The sequence below is a fragment of the Hevea brasiliensis genome, chromosome 13 (assembly GCF_030052815.1).
Source record: "Hevea brasiliensis isolate MT/VB/25A 57/8 chromosome 13, ASM3005281v1, whole genome shotgun sequence".
Classification (NCBI taxonomy): domain Eukaryota; kingdom Viridiplantae; phylum Streptophyta; class Magnoliopsida; order Malpighiales; family Euphorbiaceae; genus Hevea; species Hevea brasiliensis.
In genome coordinates, this window is record NC_079505.1 from 33,325,671 (window position 1) to 33,336,833 (window position 11,163).

The following is an 11,163-nucleotide window of genomic DNA, read 5'->3' on the forward strand; positions in this document are numbered from 1 at the left end:
GAAAATGTCATTCAATTTATTTTTTTTTCTATTTTTACTATTAATTAATCATTTTACTCTATATTTTATATTTTCATAATTGTATTAGAAAATTTTGTTAATAAATTTTAATTAATTATAATTTTATTTTAAACATGAATAAATATATAAATAGATTAATATATTATTTTTTAAATTCTCAATAGAAATTAATTATGATCTTTATATGTTATAGACATTAAATAATTTCAAATTCTAAATATTTTATAGGAACATTTATTATTTGAAGTAAATATATACTTATACAAATAGATGAGATTTGATAAACATTTTATCAAATATAAATATTAAGATTTTGAATCAAATAATAAATAATTAAAAACATTATTATGTAAAGAATAATTAAATTGTTGAAATCAGTGTGTGAACAAGGAGAGGTTTTAATGTGCATTATATTCAATATTCAAGAGAAGTGAGAAATAAATTTATTTTTTAGTGCTAATAATTTTATTAATTTTTAAAATTTAAAATTTAATAAACCAAAGATTATTTGTATTTTTTTAATTAGTTTTTATATATATATATATTATATAAAATAAAAAAATTCAATATTCAATATTTTTCTTTAATCTGAATTTTAAAAATTAAAAGGATAAACTGATTTAAGTGAATTTTAAATAATTATTATTTCTATATCCCTATTTATATATCAATTAATCAATATTTTTTTATCAAGTGATATTATTTATCAATTGACTTATACAAATTAATAAAATATAATAAAATCAATAAAAAATAATAATAATTGACTGATAAATGATATATTTTTAAGTTAATTATTTAAAGTTTGTTCATCGATAGAAAATTAAAACATTTTTTCTGAAAATTTTTTAATATAAGCCTATGCCAATTTTCGAAGTAAAGCCAGTTTTTCAAAATTTAACTAAAATTTGAAAATTTTTCTTTAACTTATTTTTTGCTGTTTTTCTTTATAATAAAAAATTTTTATTTTCCAACGATTTCCAAATAAAAAATAATCATTTTCTTATAATCAAAATTATACTATAACTTTTTTATAATTAAAATTGAATAATTATTTCAACATATTTATTTATTTACAATAATAAAAAAATTAATAATATTATTATAAAATAAATGAATAACATATTAAAATTTGTAAAATGAAATAAGTTTTTAAATATATTTTATAATAATTTATTTTTTTAATTATAAAATATATGAATAATTTTTTATTATTTAAATAAAAAATATTCTCTATTATTTACAAATAAATATATTTTTCATATTTTTTTTATTTTTCAAAGAAATAAAAATAAAAATTTTTATAAAAAATTATTTTTCTGTCTTATCCCTTATTCACACCCCATACTTTTGCCTTCCTTCCCCTTCGCTCCGATGTTTATCTCTTTAACTCCGAGACCAACGACTTTGCGCACAAAAAACACTTTGCGAATCCATCAAGTCCCCTCCTTCAAACCAAGGTAGCGGGACACAACAGGGCGCGAGGATTGCCCCTCCACCTCATCCCGCAGATCAAAGGTCGGGAAAGAAATTCTCCCTATGCAAGGCAAATTTTCTTGCGGGATTTTTTTTTCTTTTTTTCTTTAATTTATTATTGTATGATATAAATTCGAAATATAATTTCAATAATATAAATATATATATTTTTAAAATTATAATATTAAGTAATTAAATATATAAGAATAAATTAAAATTTTAATTATTATTATTATTAATGAATAAACTTTTAAGATTTAAGGAGAAGAGACAATTTTTCTTATCCTCACCCCATACAATATTAGGAGGAGGATAGGATTAAAGAAAATCGATCTAGTGCAGGATTAGTCAAAACCAGAAACAATTGTCATAATAGCCTAAAATATGATCACGAGCATCAATTGAAGTATTTAAACTATATTCTATCTTACTTTATCATAAAAAAATATTATTTTATCTCAATATACTCCTCCACCTATAATGTTAATTGAATTAACTATAAATTCAAAGATAAAAAAATAATTAATAAAATTGATTTTATTAATAAAATTTAATTAATAATATTTTAAATTTGAGAGTTTAAATCTTAAAAATTATTTTTTTCATAAGCGATTTTTAATTTTTATTATAATAATTCAATGAGATAATAACATGCCATAGTCCTGAATCGCTCCTCTCCATAATCTTTTTTTTTTTTCATCAGAAAGAAGGTTAAAAAAAAAAAAAAAACACTAATTGCAAATCGGACCAAACCACACGCCAGGGCAGGGAGAAGGGTTGGAAAGCATATACTTGGCAGAGAGATAATAAATGGAAGATGCCGAGGATGTGGAGAAATACAGAAAGCAGGTAGTGCCACGTGTGTCACTACCTGGCCAACACCCATCGCATCTTCGCCTTCCATCCCATCATCTCCTTCCCTCCCTCCTCCCTCTCGCAGTTTTTCCCCCTTAAGCTTTTGCCTAGGGCGCTCTTCTTCTTGCTTTTCCCTTTCTAATTCCTTTTCATTCTCATCAACCTAAGAAAATTTTCCTTTCTTTTCGTTTCGTTTTCTACAGATTTTGACAGAGAGAGAACAGAGAGTTATGCTTTTTTTGGGGTTTGCTATGATCAGGTAATTTTCTTTTGTTTCACTTATGCTTCTTATTAGGATCAGAGAATATTTAATTCGTTTTCTGTATTTAGGTCTATTTTAGCTGTTGCATCGAGCCTGGATTCTGCGGTTCAAGGGGAGGTTTTGTAATTGGAAATTTTATTGATTGAGCTGGTTTGTTTTTATTTTTATATTAAATTTAGGGTTTTTTTTTGGGTGGGCTGGTTTTGGAATTGGCAGCCACTATTGGTAGCGGAAGATTTGATAATTAGGTTCTTCTAATTAGCTGCCAAATGGAAAATCTATTCATTTGTTTTTTAGGAATAAGTGAGAAGTCTGGTTATGCATTTGAGTTTGGAAATTTTGTTAGCTGTATGTTATGAGAGTGATACCTCCATGTGTAATAAAAGCCTCGAGTGCTTGAACAATACTCGTAACTCTGTTGATAACCAGCAAAACCCTCACCAAGCTCTTCACTTGATGGATATCCCAACATCTGCCCCTTCCACTGGCTCCAACCTAGGTTCATATGATGAAACCCCCCGTGTTAAGTTCTTGTGTAGCTTCTTAGGTAGCATTATGCCTCGACCTCAGGATGGGAAATTGCGTTATGTGGGTGGAGAGACGAGAATTGTGAGTTTGCCAAGGGATATTTGTTATGAGGAATTGATGAGTAAAATGAAGGAGTTGTATGAAGGGGTGGCTATTTTGAAATATCAACAGCCTGATGAGGATCTTGATGCCTTGGTGTCGGTTGTGAATGATGATGATGTGACTAACATGATGGAGGAGTATGAGAAGTTGGGTTCTGGGGATGGATTCACTAGGCTTAGGATTTTTCTGTTTTCACATCCGGACCAAGACGGTTCATCACATTATGTTGATGGGGATGAGAGGGAGTCTGAGAGAAGGTATGTCGATGCACTGAATAATTTGAATGATGGGGCTGATTTTAGACAGCAGCAACCTGAGTCTCCTTTGATTAGTCCAGTTGAAGATATACATGTACAGGATCAGCTTTTTAGTGCAATGAATCTTGACAGTGGCCTTCTTAGCCAGAGGAATGGTGAGATGCCAATTCTACAGTACAACTTGCATCACATTGCAGTTCCTCAGCGGTTCAGTGAAATGGAAGGTTCATGGAGTCCTGCATTTTATTCTCCTAGGCATCATGGGCACCATGATCCAAGATCAGTACCAGACTTTCCAAATTCACCCCCTTCTCGGTATCGTATGCAGTTTGGGGAATTGCCTGACAGAGGCATGGATAGAATATCTGAAGAATATGCTCGGTCTCAACTAAATCATCATGCTGCTTTTGACAACCAGCCACCGTATTCTGAGAATGTAGTATGGATGCCTTCTGGAGCTATATCCAGTGACAAGGCTGGTTTTCCTGGTAACTTGCTGCATGGTCCCAGTGTTATTGATGGGAACAATGCTTGTGAGCACCATCGGGTGGCTTTCCAAAGAAGTCAACTTCATTTGGAGCAACCCAACATAGGAAATGCACTTCACCAGGTTGCTAATCCTTGTGCTGAGTGCCATCCCAATAGGGAACATTTCATGTTAAATGCTGATCCAAAGGTTCACCATGCGTTGTATCTCAAAGATCAAAATGATCCTCGATCCATCTACAGTGAAGCTTATGGCCATGAAAGAGGATGGAATCTGCAGCATCAGTCAGGTCCTTGTGCTGATGAAGCAAGAACACAGATCTCTGGAGCTGGAAGATTAAACGAGCACTACGTTATAGATGGTCCTGGCATGAATTATCCTATTGGGCATGCCAATTTGGTGGATGGCCATCATACGTCCTCTAATTATATACACCATCGACCTGGGCATGAATTGAGTAATGAAGTGTTTCACGACCAAGCTGTGGCTGCTTCACACCACCTACAAGTTCCACTGCCTGAAGAACGTGCAGTTCGGTATGGGAATTTTCCTTATGCTTTTGGAGCAGAGAATCTTTACCCAATGTCACATGGACATTTAAATCCTCAGAATATATGGAGAAATCTTCAAAACCCTGTGCATGGCCCTCCTTATGAAACATCTGGCACAACCTCACAGGTGAATGGTACAGTTAATCCAGCACTTCTCAGGGGCACAATGGAGGGTGGTCAAAGGATTGCTTCTAGTATGGATAATCAGCACTCTAGGGCAGAGTCCTCACCAAATATTTTGGGGTTTGATGGGACAACTAACCCAGACTACTCTTATGGCCATCCTTTGAAATTGGCTACAAATCACTATAGCCCAGATAATAAGCAGTTGCTTACTGCTGAAACTACCCGACCAACCCTCCCACGTGTAATGCAGAACTCATCTCCAATTTCAGGTGCTTCTGGTTACAGTCCAGAGTTAAATAGCAGAACTATTGCTGAAGCAGTAAAAATGGATGAGAAAACTGTCATTAGCATGGACAAAGAAGCAAATTATGTAGAAAAGGTTGAAAACTTAGATGTGCCAAACATTCTGCATCCAGAGCAAAACATGGTTGCTCATAGCAATAGTGAGGCTGCAGTAGTTGAGGCTGCCCATTTAAATATTTTGAGGAATACTGAAGGAAGTGGTGACATTGTGAAAGTGGGTGAAAAAGATCCTTCTGCTGTTATGGGAGATACAAAGCTATCAATTGACCGATTAAGTTTCTTGCCTGAGCTTATTGCCAATGTGAAAAAAGCAGCACTGGAAGAGGCTGAGGAGGTGAAAGCTATAGTCAAAGAAAATCCTGATTCTGTAAAGCTTAGTCCTGTATCAAAAGAAGCAACTCTAAATGAATCTGAAGCAGTGGTGAGAATGAAATCGATTTTCTTTTGCTGAAAGAGTATAGTATTGTGCTTTAATTCTTGTTATTTTTCTAATGCCTTGCTTGTCTTGCAGAATGCTCAAGAAGAAACAGAATTGGATTCTGATAATGAAAATATAAATTCTAACAAAATTGAGCCAACAAAGGCTGAGGCAGAAGCTATTGAAAGGGGATTACAGGTCTGACATTGCTGTCTCATTCACATGATTGATGTTTTTGTTTTGCCCACATGTGGATGCTGCATCTATTATTTTATTTTTTGTTTACTATGCTGGGTCTCTGTCATTCTGCACTTTGGTTTTAACAGCAGGCTTGTTTTGTATTCAGACAATAAAAAATGATGACCTGGAGGAGATCCGCGAATTAGGTTCTGGAACATATGGAGCTGTTTACCACGGAAAATGGAAGGGTTCTGATGTTGCTATAAAGAGAATAAAAGCCAGCTGCTTTGCTGGGAAGCCTTCTGAAAGAGAGCGTTTGGTAGTGTCTATAGCCTTATGATAATTCTTCCTTTTCATCACTTCGATTCTCTTAACCTTGTCATGGAGGAATGACTCAGTTTTTCAGAAATATTTATTGCATGATCTAATAGTACTTCTAAAGTAGCATAAGTGGAGGGTTGTGATATTCTTGTTTCTTCACAGCCTATTTGCTGAAGCAGACAACTAAATGTAGTGACCTTCAAGATGCTAGAGTATAAAACCTAATGTGCTACTTAACTGTATTTAAATAAGAGTAAACAATAAATTTGAATTTTAACCTCTGGTGGATGAAATTTAACCTTGCTTTCTATTTTCCTTGTTTTTGCAACTGTTGTGAGAAAACTGAGGAAGTAAATTTGTGGTGTATGATAGGAGCATGTAGTCCTCATGCACGTTTCTATAGTAATTTAGTACAAATTGAGGGATTGATAAATATTTAGTGTATGATACTAGTTGGTAGCTTCTACATGGCTGACTCACTCTGGTTACAACTGCACCTGATTCTTGAGGACGTCTTCTTTTTTGCTTTTCTTGCCCATATTTTACTTGCAACAAGAATTTATGGTATATCCTACTGGAGCTGTTCCTGCAATCAGCAACAGTTGGGGGATGGCGTTTATTGAACAACTAACATTATTCAAATTACAGCACATCAACTGGTGTATGCTGATAGATGTCTATAAGTTACACTGGTAGAATGATATGCTCATTTGATACTAATTATTATGAACCATCTGATTGGTAATGGAGTTGATCATGTAATAATTACTTTCGCATTTATGTTCTTTGTAGATTACAGATTTCTGGAAGGAGGCTTTAATATTGAGTTCATTACACCATCCAAATGTTGTTTCTTTCTATGGCATAGTTCGTGATGGCCCTAATGGATCTTTAGCAACTGTGACAGAGTTTATGGTTAATGGATCTCTGAAACAGTTTTTGCAGAAGAAAGACAGGTAACTAAGCTGATGATGATGTTGTGGGTTTGCATTTTCTAAATTTTGGCTATCATTTGTTGCTAGTTGTTGTTTATATTATATATGAGTGTTCCACAAAAGGCAAAACTTATTGACAAAGAGAAAAAGATTGAAAGCTAAGCAATTTTGGAATGAAGATCTGTGTGACACTTTAATGCCATTGGACAGAACCATAGATCGTCGCAAGAGACTCATCATAGCTATGGATGCTGCATTTGGGATGGAGTATTTGCATGGGAAGAACATTGTTCATTTTGATTTGAAGTGCGAAAACTTGTTAGTAAATATGAGAGATCCACAACGGCCTGTTTGCAAGGTATGAAGCTGAGATAAAAATGCGAGATTCCCACCCAAACTTGTTTCAGCTTTTCTTTTGTTAGGTTGATTTAATTTTACTGAATGTTTAAGTTCATAATTTTACTTTAAAACCATAACAATGATTAGTGCTGAAGGGAATTGGCAACTAACGTTGCATACATTGTCTCATAGATTGGTGATTTGGGCTTATCAAAGGTGAAACAACACACCTTGGTGTCAGGTGGTGTACGTGGAACTTTACCCTGGATGGCACCTGAGCTTTTGAGTGGAAAAAGCCACATGGTGACAGAGAAGGTAAAAATTTATTTTCTCAGCAGAAATATTAAGGAGAAGGGAAGAGGGGGGGGGGGAGGGGGGGGGGGGGTGGTTGTTGATACAGTTGATAGCTAATAGGCATCTAAACAGTCGAATCAAACTGTTTGGTAATTCCTTTAAAAAGGGATAGCTGGTAGAATACCTATCAGTTGCCTTTTCTATTAGCTCTACAATATGAGCTGTTCATGAACCGCAACACTTTATTGTTTTGACAAAAATATCTATGAATACAAATATCTCTCTCGCTCTCTCTCTCTCTCTCTCTCTCTCCCCTTTTTCTTTTTCTCAGAAACAGTAACATTATAAGAATGTGGAAAGCCACTGTCTTTGAATAACTCTTAAGTGTGTGTGTGTGTCAATTTTTACAAAATTTTTATAGGAGGAAATAATTTATTTAATATTGTTATAATTCATTCTTCCTATTTTTAATTCATCACTCTAATTTCACTTTCTTTGTAACATTTATATTTTCTTTTGATTTCTTCTTAAGTTATTAAATTACTTTTATTTATATTATTATTTTTTTTTTATCTATTTCAATAATAAAATAAATAGTATAATATAATAAATTAATAGTTATATATTTATTTCAATAGTAAAATAAATTACAAAATATACCATTATCAATCATTTTACATATCAATAACAGCTATACATAGTTTACTAAACACTTAACATAAATAAGTTACAATCAACTTTCAGTTATTAGTTAACAGCAACAGCTATCAGCTATCAGTTATCAGCTAGATCCAACAACCAATCAGTCTCTAAATTTCCTATAGTTTATCATGGCATGCTATTAATGCCATGTTATTTTTTGTGCTGTAGATTGATGTATACTCATTTGGGATTGTTATGTGGGAATTACTCACGGGGGAAGAACCTTATGCTGGTATGCATTGCGCCTCCATAATTGGTAAGCACTGTTACATCAGTAGACTGCATTGATACGTCATTGGGGAAACAATGTGTTTTCCAACCTTTTCTTTGACAAATACTGTATATGAACACAATGGGTTTATATATGATTGCCTGGTTAGCGTTTTCCTATTTGTTAATGAAGGTACAAGTTTCTTATTTGGGGGATCTCTGATACTCAACTCTTCATTTTGCCATGCTGTACCCTTTTCGACACGACACAACATGTGACATGACATGGAATATGTGTCTGATACACATTCATATAGTCAGACACTCAAGTGATAGAGATCTGTCAAGATAAAAAGCATACTAAATTAAAGGATAGGTAAAATAAAGTTAAAAAGAGAATGCAATTTTGAATTAAAGGATAGGTACAAAACAAGTTAAAAAATATTGAATATTTTGAGAATCCAATGGTTGCAGATGACAATTAATTGTGATTAGCCCCTTTTGGATAGATTATTTCATTTCGGTCTACATGACATATAAGAGCACCTATGTCTAAATGTAGATTCATATCCCCATATTTTCTATTTAGAAAGTTCACAAGTCTTGACACACGAATATGTATCCATTTTCGACACTCATACCCAAGTCCAAGTAACCTAGTGGGGGATTAATAGGCTGGATGGGCCTCTCAGCAGGTAAAGGGATGGGAACAAAATAATAGTATGTTGGAAGTCAAACAGCAAACTGATTTTAAGTGATGAAAAAAATTGTTTCGGATGGAAGAGATGATATGCATGAGTAATAAATTTTGGCCGGGTGCACTGTTCTTGACAAATTAGGCTCAGTTGACTTTGTATTCCCATATAAAGTCGATACTCAAATCAAGATGATGAATATTATAGTATCAATAATATTACCAATAACAAAGAGGGGAAAAAGGTTTATGAAGTTGTTTTAGTTCCATGCTCGGCCTGGATGCTTGAGGCCAAGTTTTCTTCAAATGACAGATTATTGCAGGGGAGAAGAAAAATTGAGAATTATTTTCATGTAATTATTGATTTTGATAATGTAGGATTTTTATGTTTATTCTATTAAGGAGTACATCTAACATCCTACTTAGAGAAAAATCAAGTTCCTTTTATTTTTGGGATATTGGCATTCTTGTAATCTTTGTATAAGTGTTGGGGTATATTTATAGCCTTTATGCACACTCTATTTATTCTATTACGTTTCATAAATGAACATATACATAACAGTTTTTCAAAAATCTAGCTCTCGAGTGATGCAAATTTTAGTGTCAACTGTCAATTCTTAAACCTGTATCGTTCTCAAATCTGCTTAAAATTCAAACCTGACAAAGTTTTTATTTATTTCCACTATTGATCAACATCAGAAGAGTCCTAAATTTAAAAAAGAAAATACTGTTTGCAGTACCAAAACCTGCATTGCAAACAGCCTAAAAACTTGATTGATCTTGTTAAATTGATTCCAAGTCATACTTGAACTCTAAACACATACATATTTTTTTAACCCCTTATATCATAAATATTACATCTTTAGTAATTGTTAAAGAATCTCTCCCTGCTCTTACACATTTATCCAATCTCTGCAAGCTGTCCTACATCATTGTTTGCAAAATGCAGAAAACCAATGGAGTTTTGATTATGGTAAATTATGCCAATTATTGTTTTGTTGTTTCATTAGCATGTCTTCATGTGTTTTCTTCATTCCTCATTTGCAGGAGGGATTGTGAACAACTCTCTACGTCCACAAATCCCAACATGGTGTGATCCGGAATGGAAGTCATTAATGGAAAGTTGCTGGGCCTCTGATCCGGCAGAGAGGCCATCGTTTTCAGAAGTTTCAAGGAAACTGAGGAACATGGCTGCTGCAATTAATGTGAAATAATTCCATTCCTGGAGCAGTTGATTTCACTTTGACTATCTTACTGGCTGAAAAGGTTAAAAAAATAAGAAAAATAAAGAGGAAAACCTTGATTTCTATGTTTAATGACACCTACAGGTTTTAAAGCATATTCAAGCTAATAGTATTGTTGTGCCTTTGATTCATCTTCTGTGAAGCTTTTAGCTATGGGATGGGGTTGTTCCTTCCAGAGTGCAATCCCATGCATTCTACACTGGAAACCTTGAAGCTACACGATACATGAAGGGCTGTGGATGTACAATTAGAACGTGAGTTTTTTTATTTGTTTATCTACATTGTTTTAATCATGCACAGCCAGATTATGAATTATTTTGGATTATTCCATGTATTTATTTGGTAACAGTGATTTTACTTCACTGGGCAGGTCCTTTGTTTCTTTGAGCATGATCAAAATAGCAGTACTATGGGTAATTTCTACTATCATTAGATGTGGGACCAAGTTCTTTCAGGAAGAATGTGTGTAACCATCTAGGATTTTCTAAGCTTCACTTGGGAAGGATGATGAAACTTGGAACAAAACTCGTCTTGAACTTCCGTTTTTTTTGTTTCTTTAAAAGGCCTTGATTCCTTTCTTTTGAATTCTACATCTGTAATCTTATATATATATATATATATATATATATATATATATATATATATATATATATATTTAGGCAATACATGCATTGGAGATGTAAAATGTATATGATTATTATATGAGGAAGTATTCGCACCATCTGTTTTTGACGTGTTGGAGGATGATAGAACAGTTAGGCTTATGCTAAACGACATACAAGATACTGATCCTCGCAGGCTATAGTGTTTACTATAAATTCTTAGTAGAGCTTAATTTGTTTCAGGTCAAAATAATAT

General features: G+C 33.2%; 1 protein-coding gene across 3 annotated transcripts; it reads left to right on the forward strand.

Annotated features, from left to right (window-relative positions):
- The first annotated feature begins 2,206 nt into the window (after positions 1–2,206).
- Positions 2,207–10,890, forward strand: LOC110657262 (uncharacterized). Of its 3 annotated transcripts, none has more exons than XM_021814415.2 (11): positions 2,207–2,611; positions 2,683–5,389; positions 5,480–5,584; positions 5,733–5,885; positions 6,680–6,843; positions 7,033–7,180; positions 7,354–7,476; positions 8,326–8,413; positions 10,109–10,327; positions 10,449–10,559; positions 10,676–10,890. In XM_021814415.2, exons 2-9 carry the CDS (start codon positions 2,933–2,935, stop codon positions 10,273–10,275), a joined length of 3,405 nt encoding a protein of 1,134 aa, XP_021670107.2. In that variant the 5' UTR covers positions 2,207–2,611; positions 2,683–2,932; the 3' UTR covers positions 10,276–10,327; positions 10,449–10,559; positions 10,676–10,890. The 3 variants fall into 3 exon arrangements, with proteins under 3 accessions (XP_021670107.2, XP_021670109.2, XP_021670106.2); XM_021814417.2 differs by having other exon boundaries at positions 10,456–10,559; XM_021814414.2 differs by having other exon boundaries at positions 10,109–10,559.
- Positions 10,891–11,163: the final 273 nt, after the last annotated feature.

Bases quoted from the DNA above. Each gene is read 5' to 3' on its own strand.
- LOC110657262 (XM_021814414.2), top strand. From the start codon at position 2,933: ATGCATTTGAGTTTGGAAATTTTGTTAGCTGTATGTTATGAGAGTGAT. The intron at 5,390-5,479 runs GTGAGAATGAAA...CTTGTCTTGCAG, and splicing joins TAAATGAATCTGAAGCAGTG to AATGCTCAAGAAGAAACAGA. The intron at 5,585-5,732 runs GTCTGACATTGC...TTTTGTATTCAG, and splicing joins CTATTGAAAGGGGATTACAG to ACAATAAAAAATGATGACCT.